Genomic DNA, 25920 nt, shown 5'->3' with positions numbered 1-25920 from the left:
ATGGTGGGAGTCTTTGTAATAATGACTCTCGTCTTCACAATTATGTTTCTTGCATTATTCATTATCCTAATCATTGCAGCCCATGCAACTTACCGCAAATTGTAGTTATGTTAAATAAAAACTATTGAAACTTTACTGCATCTTTGTCATTACCTGTGTTTGTATGAGACATGATATATCTGTGAGAAAGGGGTAGTTTCTGTTTAACCACGACACTCCCTGAGATGTCTTATTCTTGAGTCCATGCGTAAAGGCTGCCACAAATCACCTTTTACTATTGTGTTTCTGGTGAGGTGCTGCTAGTGAGCCGGTAAGGTTGGGACAACAGTTGCGACTTGTTGTAGGATAAGCATAGTCGCCTACAAACAAAAGTACTGTCATCCTTTAACCAGCAGTCTTGCCTGGAGCAAAAGTCAAAACTACGACATTGGCAAGTGATACACACACATGCACCCACATGCATAAACCTATTCACACACACCCTAACGTCGCTATATTAGGAGAAGAAATGCTAGATTCCCTCATTGAATAGAGGCCCAGACTGGCAGCACCAGTGTAAAATTCTTTGAAGCAAAACAGTAATAACACACATGGCTAGGCTGCAAGCTTTACTGGTGCAAAACTGGCATGGCAGAGACAACAGCTGTGCAGATTTTCATGACACACATAATAGGCACAAGATAAACAGCAGCACTTCAAGCATTCTTCACACAGAAAAGGTATAACTTGGATAGGAGCTTTAAAAATGTCTCTCAAACAAATTGTGCGTTACAGTGAACAGCAGTTTACTGCTGCATGGGCAGCAGTTGTGCAAGCTTCTCTCAAACTAAGGCCCATATTTATACTTTTTGACGCAAAACTGCGCTAATGCAGTTTTGCTGCAAAAACATTAGCGCCGGCTAACGCCATTCTGAAGCGCCATGCGGGCGCCGTATTTATTGAATGACGTTAGCCGGTGTTAGCCGCCGTCGCCGTCTGGTGTGCGTTAAAAAAAACGACGTACACCAGGCAGCGCCGGCGTAGGGGGATATGGGGCTTGGGCGTCAAGAAATGGGGCAAGTCAGGTTGAGGCAATTTTTTCGCCTCAACCCGATTTGCGTCATTTTTTTTTCACTCCCAAACCCCATAGAAATGACTCCTGTCTTAGCAAAGACAGGAGTCATGCCCCCTTGCCCAATGGCCATGCCCAGTGGACTTCTGTCCCCTGGGCATGGTCATTGGGCATAGTGGCATGTAGGGGGGCACAAATCAGGCCCCCCTATGCCACAAAAAAAAAACACTTACCTGAACTTACCTTAATGTCCCTGGGATGGGTCCCTCCAGCCTTGGGTGTCCTCCTGGGGTGGGCAAGGGTGACAGGGGGTGTCCCTGGGGGCATGGGAGGGCACCTCTGGGCTCCTTCAGAGCCCACAGGTCCCTTAACGCCTGCCTTTTGCACACGCTAAAAAACGGCGCAAAAGCGGCCGTACGTCATTTATTTTGACCCGCCCACCGCCCGGGCGTGATTTTTGCCCAGGAGTATAAATCCGACGCACATGCCTCAGAGTCGATTTTTTAGACGGGAACGCCTACCTTGCATATAATTAACGCAAAGTAGGTGTCCACGCTAAAAAATGACGCTAACTCCATGGACTTTGGCGCTAGACCCGTCTAACGCCAAAGTATAAATATGGAGTTAGTTTTGCGTCAAAATTGCGTCAAAAAAACCGACGCAATTCCGGCGCAAACGGAGTATAAATATGCCCCTAAACATCAAAACTATGAGTAACAGATGTAGAAGGCTCCCTCTTGAAACAGAGTACAGGAAAAAAAGGAGTACTTCAAACACCCCTCACAAGTGTAATGCATCATGAGAAACAAGGAGCAGTGAGAGCTTCCTCACAAATGAGGAGTAATATGGACAGCAGCTATGAAAGCATCTTCCACCAAAACATGTAGAATACCAAAGCAGCAGAGCAAACGTATCTCATAAAACAAGTGATTACGAAGCGGCATGAATGGATGGGTGCACAGATGCCAAGTGGAAACCTCTCACATGAACTTCAGCCATTCTTGGTTTTTCATTCAAAAGCGCTGTGCAAACAGCAATGTCTAATGCCATATCCTAAAGTAAAAACTGAACTAAAAGTACCAGAATGCAAAGTATTATTGGCTAATGACCTAGCACTAACTGGAGATTTCACATGTGTGACTGTGTGTGCACCTGTATACAGTACCTGTATACGGCTGTATCAAACATTCAAGGAACTAACCCTAAAATGTGCTTGGATAGGCTGCTGCACCTAGCAGTAAATCTCAGTGTGGTGCCAGGCGTAGTTTAAAATATGTCTTTTTAACATAATGTTATTATTATTTTATTTACCATGGGTGCAATTGTCATTATAGTGCATGCCATTTGAACAAGATGATATACTTGTGTAGGTATTATCTTTCATCCTTAAGTAAAGGATACAAAAAATACAGTTTGGAGAGTTCACAGTGAGATGGACAAAAAGGTCAGCCTGGGCTCTCAGGAGCACCACGCCAAAGGAGCTGTTGAAGGGCCTGGCTTTAGGTAGGATAATGTGGTGGATGGGAGTGGGGGGTCCTTAAAAGGGGTGAAGCTAAAGAAGCGTACCTATAAACTATAAAAAAGAAAAAATGTGGTAGACATTATGTACGGTACAACACTTATGGACTTATTGCGCCTAAAGCCAGAGCTCAAGATTTAAATGGTTGTATAACAGGTACTTTTATTAAGTCTAAAATGTATTCCATGAAATTTGGAGACAAAGGCATCAAAGAAAACTAAGAGATTGGTGAAGGGGCAAGGGGATGGGGATATTGGTGGTCATGTATTTAAATATACTGTAAAAGAACCAGAAAAATGCATCCCCAGAGATCTGACGGATGAGATTATTGAAGCTGAAACTGTCAATAAGTGCTCAGCCACTACTGGCTTTCAGTGGAGTATTAGAGATGCTAATTCAATTCGCTTCCCACACCCACGCTTAAGAGCATCTTTAAAAACTGTATGGATTTTTTACTTAATAAATATCTCTGTAGGATCTACAGTGAGATGTATTTATCCCTGATCCACATGGAAGGAAGAGCCCCAGAAGACTGTGCTCATTATTGACCAATTATCCTATTCAGTATTTTCAAAAGAAATCTATTAAAATCCCTATGCTTAGGCATCAGTGGTAAAGAAACCCTCAGACCACACAAATCAAACATCGCACCAGTTAAATACAATTTCATTACTCTCCAGCTCATAATATTTTTAAACAAAAAGTACAGTTCAAGCCTATTTATGTTTACCACTCTACTGTGAGAATATGCTATTGTATAGCACTCGAAAAACAATAGTGTACAGATATCTAAAAGTTTTCTTTGTGCCATTTGTTGCTCCATTTTTAACGCTTGTACAGAGCAGGCGTTTAAAGGAGGCACGCCGCTATTTATAATGGGCCTCATTGTGCTTTGCAGGATTAGCGTTAACATTTTTGACGCTAATCCTGCAAAGCGTCAAACTAGCATCCAAATATTTTGACACTAGTTCCCTAACTACCATTATGGTGGCATTAGGGGAGTGCTAGGGGGTGCAAAAAAGTGGTGCTGCATTGGATGCAGCGTCACTTTTCTTAAATCTGCCCCAATGTTTCTAGTTCAGTTTTATTTGGGTCCAGTTGAAGAAAGCTGATAGACACCTATCAGAGCAAAGTGGTCAGTATTTTGGGCTAGGGGCTCAGCTTTTAGCCTGGTTGTGTAGATCATGGTGGCAAGGAATCCTTTTCCTTTATGTAACATGGGTGTCATCTGTAGGTATCCAGTGCAATATTAGTCAAATGCTGTCCCTGTGGTGTGGGGTTCAGTCAAAAAGATGTTGAAACCCTTACATTTTCTGATCTTTCCTGAAAAGGTGCCAGTTTTGTTTCACTCTGAGGTCTGGATTCAGAAAGTTCCACTTTATGTGTCCCTGGATTCTCTTTAACTGTTTTTATTCCATCTGATAATTCATAGTACGTTTAGGTGTGCAGTGGCTGAGCATTGGCTTCTGTTTAGTATGTAGTGGGTGGACTGGTTCCTGAGGTATATTGGGCATCTTCACCAGTAATCTTTTTGTATGTTATAAAGACCTTTTGATTTCTCCAGAACTGGATATGTCATGCTTGAATCATTCCTACTCATCAGGCTGGTAATCTCTGGTAATTTTAAATGGCAATATACAATGTTTAAAAAGCCATGGCTCAAACAACAATATTTGTTTGGGCATATTCACCTCATTTGAAACTACCCACATTTTAGCCAATGAGGTGAATGTTCTGAGCTCTCCACTTCCCACAGAGGCCTCAGATTGCGGTCCCTGAACAGATCTTTGATCTACCTGGAACAATTACCAACATTTGACCGGAGGTTTACCTATTCTTCAGATCAATTGGATCTCTTCCAGCCCTTGCTTCATGTACACTGTGTAGTGAGTTGATTCAGGTGTCATTTGACTTTTTTACTAGCCAAGGGAAAATCATAGCTATCATCATGACAGAGAAGTAGAAGAGATATCTTTTCAAAAGTGATTCATCCTGTAGACAGCGAAAATTCGGTGATCATATCTTTCATGAATAATGTCTTTACTGTTTCTACCACAAGCCCAGTGTGCTTGGCTGTGACATATGCAAAGAATTTCTTCACTCCTAAGGAAAGAAAAATGAGCCTGACCCCTGACATCTAAAGGTTATGTTCCTTCGTCAAGGGATGATTCCATGCACAGTGCTCCTCCAAACACTTCCATGAAAGCTGTGCAGAAAGGGATACATTTAGAACTTCTTGAACTGAAATTATCTAATGAAGCACCTAGTCAAGCCTCCAACAAGCAAATAAATCTTACGTGTCTGTGCCAAGGTGTTGAAAAAGGCTTTTAAGAACTCAGTGGAAAAATTGCCTCAAAAACTAGCTCCTCAAACTTCCTGTCAGCCTTCTTGCCAAAGTCATCAACTTCTTAAACTCTCCTATAAATTATGATGTTGCTAACTCTATCGATTAAATCAATGATGATAACTCTATTGCCATCTGTTCCATCAATGGCCCATTCGATGACCAACCCATTGATGCTGAAGAAGATCCCATCGACAGTCGAAGAAGACCAGTAACACCTGAGGAATACCCCATTGACAACAGAGGCACCATCAACAACACCTCAGTTACACCAAAGACTCTATTGATATCAATGAAAAACATGTTAACAAAAACGCCAGAATACTTTGACAACCATGGCACAGGATATTTATATCCCATCATCACTGGAGGTGCCTTTCCATGTTTTTGACTCCAGCCATCACCACTGAAAGTGTCCATGAGTTCAACTGTGCAATTTTGAACTGGAGGCCAACATTAACTGATTGTGAACACCAGAAAAGGCTGAATTTAACTGTCATTACAGTGGCAAATAATGTCTGGTGCCTCCACCACCACACTGTCATCCCATGTGTAAGATATTGATGCTATACGCACTAGAACCCTTGTGGATCTAAGCGGACTCTGAACAGGAACAACGTGATATGCGGTAGAGGTGTCAGGGTGTTGTTCTGGGAAGCATGACGTTATGAGCCGTGTGTGAATGAATAATGGAGGATAAAAGCATATTCAACCCCAACCCCCATGTGTGGTGTATTCTTTTTGCATCCTCCAGGGCTGGGGAAGATCCTGCAACTGGCGACAAGAAGGGGATTACGTGCCTGTGGAAAACAAGACTGCTACCCCTGGGAGTGCAATGGTACGGCAAATTGCTTGTGCATATCGCTTGTGCCCAGAATCAGTGCAAAGCAGTTTGCGACCGGCACACGTGGATTCAAGGCCCTGGTCCAGTCTATACATGCCCACAGAAGCAATCATGAGCCCTGCAGAGGAACGTATTCAAAATGCCCACCAGTACCACCAGCGAGGTTGTTGGCAGATACACTGCAAGACAAAGCAAGAAAACAACCATAACGCCAACAAGCTGCAATAAACAGAGAGCATACACACATTCAGGGGCAATTGAAGTCTACTGCAACAGAGTCTCTGTACGCAACTGATGTTTGCAGAGGTTGTCGAAGTAACCCTGCACAGCTAAATCAGTTGAACAACTTATGCTAACGCAATGGCGACAGAAAGGAGTGCAAAATACAATGCAGCTGTGTTCGTAAAGCCACCACTGCCATTTAACAAATGCAAGAAACAGAACATTGGTGCCAGGTGGACTGCGTGGATTAGAAACATTTGGGCCCAGATTTATGCTAAAGTGGAGCAGCGCAGTGTTGCGCCAAAAATAGCAGCACCGTGCTGAGCCACTTTTGAAATGCAGGGGTACTTAGAGGAATATGGCGCACCCCTGCGTTTCCCTCTGCGCCAGTGCAGAATTAAGCTGCCTAGTGCCAACGCAGGCATTCTTGCACCATAGTGAAGGGTGTCTGCGTTGAAGGGATAGATATTCTATGTGCAGGAAGGGATTCCTTCTTGCACATAAACAATCTATAATGGTGATTTGGCACTTATATGTGTGTGGAAAAATGGAGCACACATAGAAGCACAAAAGTGTCATTTTGAATGTTTACGCACAGGAAGGTGTCCCTTCCTGCGCGTAAACAATCGTCCATGGCATTTAGATTTTTCTATGTGTGATGCAGAATACAGCACACATAGAAAAAGCAAACAAAGAGGAGGAATAAAAGCATTCCTCCTTGTTTTGTCATGCTAACGCCAACCCTAGGGTGGCCTTAGTTTTAGTGCTGCCTCGTGTTTACCACGATTCGTAAATCTGAGGCAGTGTCAAAAGCAATGGGTGTTACAGTGGAATGCCCACAGCAACACCCATTGCACACCCCTCTGACATAGAAAACTACATCGGATGGGCCCATATTTACAAGGAGGCGTAACACCGCAAAAAAGTGGCGTTACACCTCCTTGTAAATGTGGAGCAATGTTTAGCGTCACTGGAGCGTCACCAAAAAGTGACACTCCGGTGGCTCTAGGGGTTCTTAAATATGCCCCTTTATGACTTAATAGATGTGCTACAGGATGAAGATGATAAGAAAATCATCAAATATTTGAAAAAACCTGCAAGTGATGGAGTGAAAAAAGCACAAATCAAAGTTTCACAGACTGACACAACATCGTACCGAAAGGTGAAAGAAGCTGTGGAAGCCAAGTTCATCCAGTGCCGAATATTGAAAGGTATATCTTCAACAAAGCACAACAACAGACTGGTGAAACAATGGATGAGTTTGTTGAAAGATTTGATGCACATTGCAAGTACTGTGGTTTTACCGATGATGAAGCCATGCACCTCTGAATCATTGATGGCTGCCTTTCAGAATCTTTTAGAAGGCACATGTTAAGAGAGACCCTCAGTCTAAAGAAAGTGCTGATGACTGCAGCACAGGGGAATGAGCAGAACGACAAGCTGCTGACATGGAAGCAGGCACAGTGCACAATTAATCAGCGTTGACCATGAAAAGCAAGCACATGCACAAAAAAGAGGCATGTAAGTCAACGTCGTCAAGGAAAACAACACTGTTTCCAATGTGGATGTTAATTTCCCCAGGAGGACAAATGTCCAGCCCTAAGACAAGTCTGTAAGGGTTGTGGGAAAGAGAACCACTTTATAACTGTTTGTCGAGCTAAAGAAAAATCAACTGTGTCATGACTGAAAGAAAATATGGATGTGAGAACGTACCTAAAGCACTCTTGCCATGCCCACAAAACCAAAAAGCAGCATCAGCTAGGACAAGTAGAGACCAAGCAAAATCAATACTCATCAAGTTCATCGTGGTTCTTCGGCGCTGGTATTGAGTACCAGCAGAGACGCTGTGTACGTGCTGATGATGTCCACCAAAAAACAGTGTGCACATGTAGGGAAGCAGCCTGTGAAAAAGACTGAAGTTCAAAAACAACTCACCCAACAAAGCACCAAACTTCTTTCGGACACTGTCCTAGAATTACATCGAAGGTAAACGGTTACACCATATCCTTCATCATCAACAGTGGGACATTGATTAATATCATGCCAGTGGAAAAATTCCACACTCTTGCTCATGCCATGTCTCACTCCTTCAGCCACAATGGTGTACATACTCAAGGTGATGGTGCACCTAGTGACTATGTCTGACCTTCCTGCCCATGACTGGGAGAGAGTTGCAGTTGACTTCTTCAGACCATTAGGAGGGTATCCCAGAGATCATCAAATCCGATAATGGCTCACCCTTCACCAGTGAAAAGTTCCTTGGATTGCTCAATGTCAAACACCGAAAGAATACACTCCTCTAGCCCCAAGCCAATGGTGCATTTTAAAGGTTTATGGGCACCCTTAAGAGGGTATATCAGTGAGCATCCATGGAAGCAATCAATTTGAGCCAAGCTATGTGCTCAGCCCTCTTGGCCTATAGACTAACTCCTCACTCTACAATTGGTGAGGTTCCAGCTACCTTGTTGTTTGGGAGAGCCATGAGAACAAACTACCTCAATGGACATCAGATCAATCAGTGAACACTGACAAACTTTGTGACACCGACGCTACCCATAAGTGTAAAATCAAATCAAATGCTGATCAGTGCAGACATGCCCAGGGAACACCCTTTGACAAAGGAGATTGCGTACTGGTAAAGCAGAGGCAGAAATGAAAGACAACACCCCTTTAGCCACTTATATGTTATAGGTGGTGGCGTGGAAGGGACATATGGTGACAGCACATCATCCTGGGAAGTCCATCATTCCGAACACATCACACTTTGAACACATACCTCGAAACTTGCCAGCTCCTGAAACAATGGTGGAGAGGTCCAGCTCCTGAGCCTGTGCCATGGTTGCTTGATATGGGTTGATGTTGATCACCTCGAATCACCTCAGCCGGCAGACAAGTGAGGGCTTATCTCAGACTTATTGAGGAGATGTGATTTCAAATGATGCCTGCCACTTCTTATTTAACAAAGGGGAAGATGAGTCATACTGATGCTCTATGCACTGAGTACTTTGTGATTCTGGGTGGACTCTGAACAGGAACTATGTGATATGGTTGGGAGGAGTCAGGTTGTGTTTCTGGGAAGTATGACTTAATGAGCAGTGTGTGAATGGATGTTGCTGAATAAAGGCCTGCTCAGCCACAGCTCCTGTGTGGTATAATCTATTTGCATGCTCCAGGGCTGAGAAAGACATTATACTATGTACCTGCATAGGGACTATGATAAGCACTACACTTGCAAGCATTGATATTTAGAAAAAATTATGATGCAAATGTCTATGATTTTTTGTCATTACATCAAACCCTTACAAAAAAATCAAACCAGTCACTGACACTGCCTACTCCTTGGGAGTGTGACACTTCGGTCATGACCCAGGGTATACCTTTGGAGGCTCCAAAACAACCCAGTCACATGTTGCTGCCTACTCTCAATATGGAAATCAGGGCAGATAATGCTACCTGTATTGATTTTCCACATATGATCACGGACCAGCAGTGATAGCTATACCAAAGATACTCAAGGAAAACAAGAGAAGTGTCACATTTGTTCTCCCAAGACAACTACATGTGTGGCTGGCTCATTACTGCTGTACACAGCACTATCCAGACCACAGTGTGAAGAATCTCACACTGTCTGTGCCTTAGAATGGGGAAATTCAAAATGGTGGATTCAAGGAAAACCTTTGGTTTTTATCAAAAAGACCCTGTGCTATCCACCAGCAATGGAAACTCATCAGCACCTTTGGTATCTACAGCAGCAGGCCATGCAGCTCTTCCACAAATGAGCCATAGAATAGGTTCTCAAAGAACAGATGAATCAAGGTTTTAATTTCTGATTCTTCTGAGTGAAGATGAAAACAGAATGACATAGACCAGTACTAGCCCTCCAGAAACTCATTAGGTTTATGAAGAAGCACTCGTTTGAACAACGACAGTGGGAAAAAGTCTCTTTATGATTGCATTCCCTTTTTTTATGGACTAATGCTGCTGAGGGTTGAACTCTGCACACCGTGTTACTGCTGTCCTGTCACCAATATTGTGATCCCTGAAGCATGATAAAATTTGATAACTCCTAATTGACATTTGTAACTTTAAGTAAAGCTATAGTATATGGTGTAGTAAAAACACCAATGGCTTGTATGATAAATGTCACCAGTGTACTGTAGCACATGAGTGCCATGTAATAGGGTGATAATGGAAACATGGCTTCAAGTCTACATGTGCATTCAGATTGGTGCAACTTGTAAAGCTGTTAGCAGACCTACAAATATAATCCCCTTTCGACAGGAATAAATGAATAAAGTAACTTTGACTGAGTGAAAGTACAAATGCATCCAACCAACAAGAGGACTTTGGTGATTATGAACTATGAATTTTTCTGATCTGACCTTTTCCTGGCAAAACCACCAGCTTCCACTGGATCTCATCCAGTGGGAATTCTATTTTGAAAGGACTTCTTTGGATACAGCTCTAAACCTTGCTCAGGTGGAGCGTTTCTACTTCCATAAAAAGACCTGGTCAGAAAGTGCACTTTTTGACCAGGTCAATGCACTAGACAGTGCCACCTTAGCTGCTTCGTGGTCAGCCTCAACTTGTGCCTATGACCAAAGCTACTGCAACTATAGAGGATTTGCTGTTTCTTGGCACTTTGTAACATAAACAAAGTTAACAAATCACTTCTTATGTTCCCCATATTGTATTGCAATCATTTTTATTACGTTTCTTCTACCATTTTAATTTCACAAAATATCTAGCGCTGGTGGTAGCCTTCCTATACTGTATAGTTCATCAGATATTTCCAGACCTGAAGACTGACTGGTGGAAGCTGCATTTGCTCTGGAACCTGTTCCATAGGCAGGGCTTGACGCTTATTGTGACCAAGTCATCTATCATTCAAAGGAATCTGTCATAGCTTATTCCTGGAGTCAATCCTGAATACAACTTTAGGCAAGGCCTTTCTTACAGAAGACCGTATTTCAAAGTTTAAAAACTATGACAGCAGCTTTCGGCAACTGACACATGGTCAGAACCTAGATATCATGTCTGGGTCCATTGTCATTGTACTTACCCTAACACCATTTGTCTAAATGCATTAGAGGCCCGTTCAACAGGAGCTGGGGATGCAATCAAAGTAGAAACAATTCTTGGGGCAACATCATCAATATCACTTGCTAACAGGCTGTGGTGAGATTTCTATTGAGCCTGTCAGTGGGACCTCCATTAGTACCCACACAAGCCAAACTAATCATAACAAAACATTCCTCAATGTAAGTTTGGGGGGAGCACACATGGTCAGAAGACAGAAACTTTCTCTATATCAATGTATTGGAGCTCTGAGCTATTTGGGATTACAACTATTCTTACCCCACAAATAGGTACTGATAAGAAGTGACAATACCAACTCCATCTACTACATAACAAAATAATGAGACAAACATATTGATCCCTGTTGAAGAGGAGGCAAAAAGGCTAAGGTTCAGGACCATAGTCAATGGAGTAAATGTCTTTGTGGAATGCCTGCCAGAGTAAAGATTACTCAGACAAATGTTCCCTTGCTACTACATATTGTATAATACAAATCACCAAATCTGACTGAATAGATACTGTAGGCCACATGGAGAGAGAGCATATCTATTCCTTTTGCTGAGACTGTAAAACATTAATTTGTGCGGTAAAATTTAAGCAAAACACAATTGTGCAAATGAAACTCATTGTGCACAACATAAAATGCGCATGCCAAGACAGGTCAGGCGTACACTTTGTGCAAGTGGATATGGGCTGCAAGAAATAGGAACATTCCTCTTTTGCAAGGGGTTTGGCCTTTTTGGCACTGTCCTTCTGGCCTGAAATAAAACTATCACAGGCCATGCAGTGGGAGACTGTGCAGAAGTAAAAAAATGAACATGCAGGTGTTAATGGCTGTGATCAGGTATGTGAAGGGCACCAATGAGGTGAAGCATATGCTCAGAAAGTAATACTATCCCCAATTAATTGATAGGAGAAGGACTTTAATTTAACCAATGGAAAAATCGTTACATAGTGTGGAGTCATTTTTCATCCTTCGCAGGAATCAAATGCTCACCAAGGTTGACGGCTCTTTTGACCCATTAAGTAGTGAGGTGAACTATTAACAAAATTTCAACAACACCCAAAAAATTTAGACACCAAAACCAATGTGGCCACAGAAGAAAACTCCAATCAGGAAAAAAATTTAAAAGATTTATTACAAACACTAGCTCAAAGTCATGTAGACAATGCACAGAACTAAATTATAAAGGTACATAATCACCAAGGTTTGCCCAAGGTGTCTAAATAAATTCAGGTATACTAACATTAATAAAACTAAGCATTTAGGTAGAATAATACGTAACATCAATAAGAATATCTGAGACACAAATTTAACTTGCTGCTCAGAATTTACAATCATTAGTCAATTCAAATTTAGCAGAGTCAATAACCTTTGGCTGGGCACAGGTCAACCATATAGCTAACCAAATCACGGAAATACATGTGTGGGGAGGAACACATGCAAGCAAAATACAAAAAATGCAAAAAGGGAAAAAATATTGGAAAAACATAATCTTGAACTGCAAGTCACTAAAGAAGTTTGGCAAAGATAAAAAGAGAAAGCATCAGCATATCAGAAGCTCAGTCTTGAGTCTTCAGAAGGGGCAAATAAAATAATTACTCTAGAATGGGCATTTCAAATATAAGGGCAAATGGAAGAAAGAAAAATAATTCTCTGATGGATACAGCATTCAGAGAATCTTCATCAGCAAAACATTGAATTCAGCAAGGCATCTGCAAGCTTCAGGGTCTGCATGGGTCTGTTGAGGATTGCTCAGGAAAAATGCTCTTGATCGACCAAAGTTTGAATGTCCAACAATATTTCAAACTTCACAAAATATTTTGATTTGTCAAAGGTATCAGTTCATGTCACATTGGATAGACATCATCCAATGAGGAATAGACATACTACTCCAAATTGAAACAGTCACATTTCTTCCCAGGTCAGTAATGAGAACATCTGTCTTCCATGTGAATCCAAGCAGGTTTGAACCAAATGTATGCAATCTCAGTTCATGTTCTTGCAACTTACTTTTTCCAAGGGCAAAGGAATAAATCTTTCCACATTTAAACAATAGGGTCTATTACAAAAGTACTTTGCTTCTCATGGATAGGACATCTGCAAGAAGACTTCACGTTATGAAAACATAATTCAACACTTTTACATGACTGCAAAATGCAAGCTCTGAAGGCCTAACTTATGCTCATTCAAGGAAAAAAATAAAATGCCTTTAATTAATCTGTTTTAGCAAAAAACATGTAATATGCAAACTTCTAAATGAATCATTAATAATATTTCATTAATATGAGTAATGCATTTCATTTCAAATGGAAAAGCTTTGGTATTGCATTTATTAAGTATAACAGCGAAGTACATTTTTCTCACTTTGCACATATTTTTAAACCCATTAATATGTCATTAATCACAAGAAATCCATTGCAGTTTTCATATGCACTGTTAGCTTAGAGTTTAAAAGTAATTTTATTCTCTAACATATGATTTAATTCAAAAGACACCCAAGTCGAACTCCTTAATGCAAGCAATTGCACATTTAAGATGTGTTGATGCAGCTGTTTGGTAGTTTTTCACTCTTTTACTTTCATAAACCTAAACTTGTCACATCCTGATGATGTTTGTGACATGAGGGACAGCACTCATTTTGAAGGTCTGTCAATAGTTAAATGTAATTCAAATGGATGAAAATGGTCATTTTTTGGATCTGAAAGTGATTTGCTTGAATATTCATGAAACACCATAGACAGTAGCCTTGAAAACTGAGTTAGGCAGCACTGAGAGGGCAGAAAAATCTTTTTAATGTTTGATGTCTTGTATCTTCTAGTGCCGCTTAGTGAGACACTTAGGTTATACTTAAACAATGGACAGAGCTGTTCTGCAGGGTTTTTCTCAATCACAACAATGAATGCTTGTGGAACATTGTATAGACACATGCAATTGTCAAACAGACTAGCAATTAGAAACTGGCTTTAGGGTGGTGTGACCTGTGCCACTGCACCCGGTGCCGAGCTAGGGGGCACTGCATTCTTAAATATCATATGGGTTTAAAAGCACCTGGTTCAGAGTTAATTATGTACCAAGCAACTTTCAGCCTATAAAAAAACATGCCACGATTACTCTGGTTAATAATGTTGCTAGAGAAATCAGTGTTTTGCTTAATAACAGTTTTGACTCATCATAACGTAGCGCAGAGGAAATATGTGCCTTCTGCAAAGCATGTGTAACATGTATATCACAGAATTGTATTTGATGTAGCTAGCTAAGTGGTTTACTGTTTTTGCCACAGAGATATGTTTGTTACTCTCGCAGTTCATAAGTTATAAATCTTCTGATATAGCCCTGTGAGCTATCAAAGCGCTGCATGAAAATAGCACAGCATAGGATTAGAACCATATGTTTTCCCTATTCTTTCATTATCCTAAGGTTGCTAAAAAGAGTTTTTTTAGGTAGAAATACATACATTCTTATTAGCAAAACCAACCCTGAGTTTTTAAATCTAATTTTTCACTTTGTAATGTCCTCCCCAGCCCGAGATCATGTAGTCGAATACGCCATACAGGGGGCTCTATTACAGACGTTTTATTCTTGAACATACTACTGTGCTCTGCACCTATTGCATCATAATCTATGTAATTATACCTTGGCACCTCCCATCCGATTACATAATTCCTGTCTAGAGTCCATCCAAAATCTCAAGGGCGATAGCACGCATGATATCAATGACCAAACATACTTCTCCAGATCAAGCACTCTTAAAATATACTGCTTATTAGAATGGATGCTATATGGCTCCTACACCTTGTTGTCCTCATTGTCTTATGTAACATTTCCTAAACATTGATTTACACACTTGTATCATTAATTGTCTCTGTGTAATGCGTGTGTGATGTAAAGTTCTCTGACACCGTACATTGGTTTGAGTGGCACTATAACATAAATTTAATACATGTGAGAGAGTGGCTTTGGAGAAATGAGGGGCACACTTGGAGGAAGGAGGTGAGGGGATCTGAAGAAGGTCATTGGAGGGAGCCAAGAAAGAGTATTGCATTTGCAAATATTATTGCACAGGGCACCACCAGTGCTAAAGCCACCTCTGACTCCAATATTTTACCAATGGTCCACAGAAGAAAAGAAACACAACTGTTTTCTGCTGAATAAAATACTACTGTTTTACACTAAGGGCCTCATTCTGAGGCCGGCGGGCGGCGGGCGGCGGTCGCCGCCTGCCTGGTGGGAACCGCCATATGGCCGCTCCGTGGTCGAAAGACCGCGGAGGCCATTCTGGCTTTCCCGCTGGGCTGGCAGGCGACCGCCAGAAGGCCGCCCGCCAGCCCAGCGGGAAACCCCTTCCCACGTGGAACCCGGCTCCGAATGGAGCCGGCGGAGTGGGAAGGGTGCGGCGGGTGCAGTAGCACCCGTCGCGAATTTCAGTGTCTGCTAAGCAGACACTGAAATTCAAAGTGGGGCCCTCTTACGGGGGCCCCTGCAGTGCCCATGCCATTGGGCCCCACGACACCCCATACCGCCATCCTGTTCCTGGCGGCCGAACCGCCAGGAACAGGATGGCGGTATGGGGTGTCGGAATCCCCATGGAGGATTCGTTAGGGCAGTGGAAAACCGGCGGGAGACCGCTGGTTTTCCCTTTCTGACCGCGGCCAAACCGCCGCGGTCAGAATGCCCTCAGGAGCACCGCCAGCCTGTTGGCGGTGCTCCCGCCGACCCCGGCGGGGTCGGAATGACCCCCTAAGTAATTTATTCTCGGAGTTAAAAGGAACAGTATTAGTATAATGACATACATGTGCCTCCCTGCAAGACAAAGGGTCTGATTACAAGTTTAGCAGTGCTTTTGTGGGGGGAGGTGCCGCAGTGGCATGGATCAGCTATGGGAGTGAGCCGCTGTCTGATGCTGGTCACACTACCCTGCTGCAAGCATGTCAGTCCCACTGTTCCCAATGCACCATGTTGTGCATGGGACACAGTGCTCCCAGAGATGTCACAGGCGTGGGGGAGCCCAACATGGGCCCGCCTCACCCTACATGTAGTCATTCCCCCCAGAGGCCTTTGTTCTGGCCCCTTTACCTGCCTTTCTGCTGACCTGTTCGTGGCAGGGTCCCTGACATGGACAGCTTGGTGGTCATGCAGGTTGTAATACCCATGGTGGTCCCGATGCTGGCACCACCAACATTGACCCCTGCAGACTCCACCACTGCTGCTGCGGTGGCACTAACACTGGCAGTGTCAGCAGTCCTGTGGCAGTCCCACTGCGTTGCTCATAATCTGGCGGTTTGACAGCCAAGGACACTGTGGTCAGACCACCACAATGGTGGTCCTCATACCACCAAACTCGTAATCAGGCCCAAAATCTTTATTTGTTTATGAAAACATTTTCAATAGAACCCATTGAATGTGTATACTTGTCTTTCTTTATGCACCTATTTTGTATAATGATGAAATCATTTTCTATTAATGTATTAAATTGTCAAAATAGGAAGCTACTACTGGCACAGTTTGCGCCACATAATTTCACATGATGCTTAATTTAGTTGACACTGCCACATAATTTTGCCCTCGACTGCTGCATAATTTTAGTGGTCCTGTCAGAACTTCTCTGCCAATCACGACCTGATATATTACGACTATGGGAGGAGACAAAATGAGAAAAGGGTGGCACATATGTCACAAAGCTGCATAATGTAAACTTTTGTACACCTGTGTCCTACTGCCTAAACAAAGAATAATCACTTCTGTGCAGAATTCAGTTCTGCCACCCCTTATTTAGTGGACTAAAGACTACTGTATCAACTTCTTTGTATGGGTCTGTTATGGATCAAAAAGGGAAACATAATCCAATTATATGGATAGATTAGCAACACCTGGAAAACAGGTATACGACCAAACTTCCTCCTTCCCACAAGTGGCAGTTTCGAGGAATGAGGCCATGATTACAAGTTACAAGTTGCTCATTAAATTCCAACTACGGTTTATGCAGGGGTCGGAATTATGAGTTTGCAGGTATTTGACACACCAATAAATATCAAATGCATTAAATACTTTTTGTTAAATCACAGCAGAGCAAAACTGTCAAAATTTAACATGGGGAAGTGTTAGAAATGGGGTCTTTGGTTGGCAGTCAGGTTACCCCCTGTCCAAGCAAGGACCCTCACTCTAGTCAGGGTAAGTCACACACAATCCAAATTATCCTGTGCCCACCCTCTGGTAGCTTGGCACTGAGCAGTCAGGCTTAACTTAGAAGGCAATGTGTAAAGTATTTGTGCAATAAATCATACAATAACACAATATAGCACCACAAAAATACACCACACAGTGGTTAGAAAAATATATAATATTTATCTGGGTATTTGCAGGTCAAAACGATAAAAGATGCAATATGAAATTGTAGAGATATCACTGAAAAGTAATATAAAGTGTCTTAAGTCTTTAAAAATCAAACAAATTCTCTTTCAAGCACAAAGTACCTGGTTTGGAGTGGAAAATCTCTGCAAAGTGCCGCAGAGGAGGAGATGCATGGAAAAATGGCGTGTGCATCGATTTCGCCCCTTAACACACGGACTTGCATCGTTATTTTTCACGCGGGGGAAGATGTGTGTCGTTTTCCTGCGCGTGGGCAGGTCTCCTCTGTGGTTCGCGGGATTCCCAGATGTCCCGGGGTCTGTGCGTGGAATCTTGGAATTGTTATCCGGTGGGCTGTGTGTGGAATTTTCTCCCTCACGGCAGGCTTCGCATCGATTTGCTCTCTGGAAGTCGGGTGGCGTTGTCCAGGCGGGCCATGCGTTGAAGTTCAGGTCACACCGCAGGCGTCGCATCGATCTTTTACTTGCGGGGTCGAGCGACGTCTTTCCGAATCGACGCGCAGGGAATTTTTCACCGCGGAGCAAGTGTGCGTTGAATTTTTCGGCGCACAAGGAGTCCAGTTGAAAAAGAGAAGTGTTTTTGGTCCTGAGACTTCAGGGAACAGGAGGCAAGCTCTATCCAAGCCCTTGGAGAGCACTTCTGCAGCAAGGCAAGAGTTCAACAAGGCAGCAGGCCAACAGCAAGGCAGCAGTCCTTTGTAGAAAGCAGTCAGGTGAGTCCTTTGAGCAGCCAGGCAGTTCTTCTTGGCAGGATGCAGGTTCTGGTTCAGGTTTCTTCTCCAGCAAGTGTCTCTGGTGGTACGGCAGAGGCCCTGTTTTACACTAAAATGTGCCTTTGAAGTGGGGGAGACTTCAAAGAGGGGCCTAGAAGTGCACCAGGTCCCCTTTCAGTTCAATCCTGTCTGCCAGGGTCCCAGTAGGGGGTGTGGCAGTCCTTTGTGGGAGGGCAGGCCCTCCACCCTCCCAGCCCAGGAAGACCCATTCAAAATGCAGATGTATGCAAGTGAGGCTGAGTATCCTGTGTTTGGGGTGTGTCTGAGTGAATGCACAAGGAGCTGTCAACTAAACCTAGCCAGACGTGGATTGTAAGGCACAGAAAGATTTAAGTGCAGAGAAATGCTCACTTTCTAAAAGTGGCATTTCTACAATAGTAATATTAAATCCAACTTCACCAGTCAGCAGGATTTTGTATTACTATTCTGGCCATACTAAATATGACCTTCCTACTCCTTTCAGATCAGCAGCTACCACTTCAACAATGTATGAGGGCAGCCCCAATTTAGCCTATGAAGGGAGCAGGCCTCACAGTAGTGTAAAAACGAATTTAGGAGTTTTACACTACCAGGACATATAAACTACACAGGTACATGTCCTACCTTTTACCCACACAGCACCCTGCTCTAGGGGTTACCTAGGGCACACATTAGGGGTGACTTATATGTAGAAAAAGGGGAGTTTTAGGCTTGGCTAGTACTTTTAAATGCCAAATCGAAGTGATAGTGAAACTGCACACAGGCCTTGCAATGGCAGGCTCGAGACAAGGTAAAAGGGCTACTTAAGTGGGTGGCACAACCAGTTCTGCAGGCCCACTAGTAGCATTTCATCTACAGGCCCTAGGCACATACAGTATAGTGCCCTCTACTATGGTCTTACAAGTAAATCAAATAGCCAATCATGGATAAACCGATCAACAGTACAATTTACACAGAGAGCATATGCACTTTAGCACTGGTTCGCAGGGGCAAAGTGCCCAGAGTTCAAAAGCCAACAACAACAGGTCAGAAAAAATAAGAGGAAGGAGGCAAAAAGTTTGGGGATGACTCTGTAAAAAGGTCAGGTCCAACAGAAAGCATGCAGTATTTACCATGCAGTGCATATTTTGGTGCATGAAACACCACAATCTGCATGTAATTTCCCATACACTGATAACAGGTGCTATTTATAGTACCTAGTAAATAACAACCCCTGTGGTATTGTTATTTACCAGGTGCCATATATAGAATCTATATTTGTAATCAAGTCCCTACAGTCAAAATTAATTTTCAAAACCAAAATGAGGGGTACTTAAAAAGGCAAAGGCAGGTATGCAGATGTTTTTTGAAGACCAAAGAACCTCACATTCCATGGGCGGCCTTTGAAAAAGGGAAAAGGAAGTTCTTGTGTCAGCCCAGCAGGAATGTAATAATAATGCACAAATGCCCATTTGCCAATTTAGGCTTGAAACTCGACTTTTGTAAACAGACAACGATTAAGAACCATACAAGCAATTGCGTCAGTGGGGAACTTTAATGCATTACTGATTTTTAGATATTGATACAGACCCAATACAAATGTAGGTGCAGGCTTGTCAAGATTTTGTGGGTACTGGAGCAAGAAACTGATGCAGGGCTCACTAGATGTGTTTTTAATTCTTGTGAGGTGCCATAAGAACCCGATTTCCACAGAAAGGGGAAATACAGCGACTTTGGTATCTGGCAGCATCTAGGCATATAGCTGAATACGCTGCCTCATTAATAATAACATCTCAATAAATACATTTTGCAACAGGTCCATGAAACCACAGAACTGGAGTCAACTCTAAACATATACCCTTATCCATCCAGAACTGTGTCCAGTGACAATTGTCTCTTATATGAGATGTTTTGTAGACGTCTGTTTCATAGTTAAAATTTGTACAAATGCCCGCTAATGAATCATCGATACAGTTGTGTAAGTTTTTTGTAATCTGCCAAAGAAACAATGGAAGTAAGTTGTCACAATATCTTACGAAAAGTAGCCCGAGGACATATGATGTGTAATTGATAACTTGTGTTCCTTTTTAGGAGCCTGAGTTGTCAGAGGATAACCCTGCATAAAAACTTGTTCTCCTCCTATGTGCTCAACTCATTTTTTACAATACTACACCTTGTCGTGGTAGTGCCCAATTCGGACCTCGTGAAAAGAAATCCGGTGAGTCTTTTACTTTCATACAAATTTAGTAAAAATAAACTTTAGTCCTCTAAAATTATTGAGAACGAAATGCATAGTACAGGAATATTCAGCCAGTGTGGTAAAAAATAGTGCACACCAGCTCATCCATTACATCCTGATGAAGTGCTTAATTTGTAAAATAATGAGTCTCCATACTCAAAGCTCTGCTCCTGTGGTGATTTTAAAAATCAGTGCGCTGAATGCCAAGACTCTCTGTTGCTCTAGGTAAAGGTCTGATGAGAAAAACATAAGTGTTAGTCACCAGTATTGAGTGCTGTTAGTCCTCACTGGCAACCACATGCTCAAATTAATCATTGGCCTATTGACAGAGACTTGCAAAGTTAGATATTCTTGATAGAAAACATTTCAATGTGTACGTTGTTGCTTGACACAGTAGGCTAAAACATTGAGCTAGCACTTAATTTGCAGCTTTTAAGAATTCTTAACCGGTTTGCAGCAAAAATTGTTTGTCTATACTGTGTACAATGGCTTAGTTCTTTTTAATCTAATTAACTCAGATTTATAAAGCTTTTCTAATCACCAGGGAGGGTATCCAGGCGCTGTGGTTCTTCTGGGCTCAGGCGAAAAGCCTAGTCTTGAGTCCTTTTCTGAATTCCTGTAGGGAGGAAGCTATTTGGAGGTGGAGGGGGAGGTTGTTCCAGTACTTGGCGGTGAGGTATGAGAAGGATCATCCTCCACTGTGGCGGATGGGGGTTATGTGCAAGGGGAGCAGAGCGCAGATATCTGGTGGGTTGGTTGAAGTTCAGGCAGTGGTTGATGTATGATGGTCCTATGTTGTTTAGTACCTTGTAGGCATATGTAAGCACATTGAAGTGGCATCCTTTATGGATGGGGAGCAGTGAAACTTCTGATATGGGGTTTGATGTGGGTTCATTTGGGGAGGTCAAGGGTGAGTCTGGAGGTTGAGCTCTGACTAGTTTGGAATCTCAGGTGTGGGTTGGTGATTCCTATGTAGAGCATGTTGCGGTAGTCAATGGTAACTAGGGCTTGACTGATGTGTTTCCTGGTGTTGATTGTGGGCCACTTGAAAATCTTTTGGAGCAGGCAGAGGCTGTGGAGGCATGCAAAGGTGACAGTGTTAATCTGGTGTTTCATGGTGATTTGCTGTCCATAATGATGCCGACGTTGCTGGCGCTGTCTGTCAGTGTGAGTGTGAGTGTGGGTTCAAGTTTGAAAGGCCATCAACTGTAATTCAATTAATAGGTGTTGTTCCCAAAGATCAGTACATCAGTCTTTTTAGTTTTGAGCTCCAAGTAGTTGGTCTTCATCAGGCTGGCAACACTAGTCATGCAGTTGTGGAAGCTGGAGCTCATGGTGGTGGGGTCTTCTGAGAGTGAGAGGATGAGCTGAGTGTCATTTGCATAAGGAATGGTGTTGAGGCCGAGGGTTCTGACTGTGTTGGCTAGGGCCATCATGTAGGTGTTAAACAGAGTGGGACTGAGTGATGACCCCTGAGGGATGCTGCAGATGGCGCTCTTAGGTTCTGAGGTGAAGGGTGGTAGGTGGATTGTCTGGGTTTCGCTTGTGAGAAAAGATGCGATCAACTTGAGGGTGTCTCCTTAGAGTCCCGAGAGAAGGACTCTTCCTACTGGTTGTGGGTCTAATATAGGTATGGGGTTGTATTATGAAGATGTATGTACCCATTTGCCTTTAAACCATGAAATTACACTGGCTCCAAAATATGAACTCTCTTACAAACTTCACAAGTGTGAGCTTGCCCTGCAGGCAGTGCAACATGAATACCCAAGTGTTGTTAACTCTCCAATTTGTATTTATGTGCACATGGCCCAAAAATCAGAAAGTACTTCTTCAGAATTGCCTGTAATTATACATGGTATTGCTGCATCATTTCAAGTTCTCCACCTTGGAGAGGGCATAACGTAGTAATGCTGTGCCTTTATCTCCATTTTGAGCTAAAGATTCAGGATGATGGAGTTTTTATGCTGGGTGAAATGCAGCAGGGCATGGTAGCTACAATAATACCTGAAAACCCAGATTCAGGCACACGCTCCTGTTCCCAACCACATTCACATGCTGCAAGAATTGCATAGTGGCCCATTGAGCTGGTTGAACAGCTCCTTGTTTCTGTTCTTTGATGGCTGCTTCTCGTACACTTACTCGATAAAGAATATGCACTGCATCTAGCCTGATTTCATTGTGTAAAGTTTGTAGATCCTTCTCTGCAATGTTGTGGATGAGCCGAACAAGCCCAGACGTCTTCACTAGACTACTAATACAACAGCCTATGCAGTGTTTTATGATTCAAATATTGAAACACATTTATTTGATTTCAAGTGATTGCCACTGGTATTGTACAAAGGTTTTTTTTTTAGAATATATAGAATTTAAGTCACTCGGGCCCATAGTTCTAATTTTTTAGCATCGCATTAACGTCATTTTTTGACGCAAAAGCGGCGCAAACTTACAAAATACGATTGTGTTTTGTAAGTTTGCGCCACTTTTGCGTTCAAAAGTGGCGCAAATGCGGCGCTAAAAAAGTATAAATATGGGCCTCAGTGCGTTACAAAAATGCAAGCCCCAATGACAACCAACCTTTTGTGTTGAGTATATGATACACATCCCTAAATTATACAAATAGGACATATTTGATAACTGAAAAACGTCTTTTACATAATATTTTTTTTTACCTTTTTGTTAGAATGTAGCTATGCAGAACAGAGACATATTCTGACCCAGGGACCCCATCCCCTGGGGCCAAATTTAATTTTTAAGGAAAGGGGCAGCACTCAACCCCGCTCCCCTAGCCCTTAATGGCCCCGGGAAGCCCACCACACAGGGCCAACTCACTTGCTGTGTCCCAGGGAGCCCACCCGAGGACACAACAGTTTCCCTGCTTGCACAGGTGCGAGCAGGGAAACATGTGTTTGCTCCCACTTTGCAGGAGCATTTTTAAAACTCCTGCCAAATAGGAGCAACCACCAACTCTGCTGTCGGCAGGTGGGAGTTTTAAAAATGCTCCTGCCAGCTGGGGGCAGACTTGCATTCTGTTTCCCTGCTCACACTGATGCGGGCAGGGAAACAGGACAACATATTGCTCCAGCTCAGAGGGCATAGCATAAATAGCTTCTCCCTCTTGCTAGAGGCAATGCTGCCGCCCTAAACATGGAGGGAGCCCACTGGGGGATGGGGGCCCTAGGAGTCCCGCCACAGTCCCCAACGTGTTGTTTGTGGGTGTCCCCCCTTTAAAATAAAAACTATGGACTCTTCTTGGATAAATACACCACAAGGTTCCATTTTGGCCCTGATGCTGATTTTACAGAAATTAAGCCTCTAAGGGAAGCACTTACAATATAAACATAGCAGGTGCCATAGTTGAAGCTCCACTTCTGTAAAGAACAAATCATCATAACTTCTGGTGCTTGGCCAAGGCAAAGCAAGTGTGTTTTCTCTACAATTCCTCATTTAAATCATTCTGAAATGCGATTAATGCATTACTGGTTTATTGGAGCAGAGTCTCTCCTGTTCTGACTGTCCAAGACAAGTGGGTTCCTTCTTGTCATTTCCTTTTCTGAGAGCATTGTCCATGGTTCTCCCTTTTAACTAATTATGGAAATATGCAAAATCACCTACAAACTCCATCTCTTTGGTAGTGCGCCTTCCACGTTAGTAGTATGCAATGTGGTTCCCACTATTTTTCAGGATGATGGACAGCTCAACTTGATGGATAGCTCAACATAGCAAAGTGAACTGAGCCCGTATTCCACCAATTTTGATGGCTTGTTCTTGAAACAGCTGAATATGTGGACATCTCCACCAAACAAAGAAGCACTTACCTCATACAATTAAGAGGAAGTACCCTTGTTTGGTGGATATTCAATTCTGTAGTCTTGTCTTCACTATGCAAGCATTCAAGGTAACAATAATTATGTATTGTTCAGTTACTGAAAACCATCATAATCTAAAACAAATTAAACAGTATTAAAATTTCATATCCACAAACATTGAGGCATTTAAATTTGTCATTTGAGTGCAGGGTAAAGGCAGACTTTTCTAGTGGATGATAAGTACAAAATGCAAAGGACAAAGTGTGAAATAACTGCGACCTTTACCAACAAGTGTTATTTGAGACAGCCAATTGTTTCCTTCTAGAGCTAGAGCATAGTTTGACTCAGTGTGGTTCAATAAATACATAAAAACTGGGAGTGCGCTACACAAAGTTATTGACACTTTAAAACAGGAATTTCATAAATGAGATCCACTGTAAAAATGGGAATAAAAAAATAACATTAGTGCAGGAGGCAGCCTAAGCAGAGCGGGGTTTGACAAGGTGCAAAGCTCTTCACACACTGGGATGACCTCAGACGATGACAATGAGCAGGCACTTTGATGGTACTGCTGGCTGGCCATTCCTTTGAGCCAGACCCACTACTCTTAGATCATTTAAATAGACAAGTTTGTCACTTTGTGCTGTGGAGCTGACACTCCTTCATATAAGACAGTGGTTCCCAACCTTTTGACTTCTGTGGACGTTGTGTTATTGTTAGTGGAATCTGGGAACCCCCAATAAATTATTATTGGAATCTAGGAACCCCCACTGAATCATTATTGAAAGCTGGTGACCCAATCGGTTAAGATTATTTACTTTTCTAAGCACCCCAGACCACAGGTTGGGAACCACTGATATAAGATATTTGAACTTATAACTGATGCCACACCATGGGTTATGGCCTTCCTCCTTCGTTTATTAACCGCTAGGGCCATAAACTTGACCAGAAAGATTAAATGGTTTTGTCAGGATTAAGTGTGTTAATAATGGCCTGCCAGGATATACAACTTCTGGCTTAAGGAGATCTTCCCATTCCTATGACAGAGCATGCATGATGCTGACGATATGTTGGAGCTATTCCTCCTATGTACTGCAGCCCCTTCATGTTATTGCTTCTATAGGCCTGCACAATCTGACTAAGTGTTTCACAAATGGCAAGTCCCATAGCCTAAAAGCCATAAACTCTGGTTTTATATGTTTTGAGTATGTGCAGGCAAAATAAGGTTGTTGATGCTTCATCAGGTATGAGTTGATAAATGCCCCAAAGTGCCTATGCTTCTCCAGAGTATCTCTGTCATCCTCGTGTGAGAAAAGTCATATTCACCTTCTGATGCTTTGCTTGAAGGTGTTTTGGGACACATGTGATTCCCAGAGCTGTCTAACATTCTGAAGGTGCAACATTACTCGAGATACAGGGAGTGAGGTTATCTAGTACAGCCAGATTGAATTTCATCCCATAGTAGGGCCTCCAAAGTTCCCCCCGGCAAGCTGAGGTTGGTGGCAAATATTTGAAAATGCACCTGCCATTGCCACCCACTGATCAAGAAGGCCAGGTTCCACTCAGATCTGCCTGGCTGACAAGGATCTTGGCAATTGAAGAGTGGCCTTGTAATTCTTGGTGACTAAATTATTTAAAAGTTTGCCATCGCCACCCCTCCCCATCAGGACCTCGCTGACAGAAACCAAGGATGGGATGATTTTAGCCTTCATTACC

At 42.7% G+C, this 25920-nt stretch overlaps 1 protein-coding gene across 2 annotated transcripts in view; it reads left to right on the top strand.

Moving 5' to 3' along the window:
* Positions 1–25920, top strand: part of CALCR (calcitonin receptor) — a 2320029-nt gene that overhangs the window by 1458818 nt on the left and 835291 nt on the right. For both annotated transcript variants that reach the window (XM_069211663.1, XM_069211664.1), the window contains one exon: positions 20251–20377. In XM_069211663.1, coding sequence (XP_069067764.1) covers positions 20251–20377 — 127 coding nt within the window. The remainder of the gene's footprint in view (positions 1–20250; positions 20378–25920) is intronic.

Source organism: Pleurodeles waltl, chromosome 10 (assembly GCF_031143425.1).
Source record: "Pleurodeles waltl isolate 20211129_DDA chromosome 10, aPleWal1.hap1.20221129, whole genome shotgun sequence".
Taxonomy (NCBI): domain Eukaryota; kingdom Metazoa; phylum Chordata; class Amphibia; order Caudata; family Salamandridae; genus Pleurodeles; species Pleurodeles waltl.
This window is presented reverse-complemented; position numbering and strand designations above follow the sequence as displayed.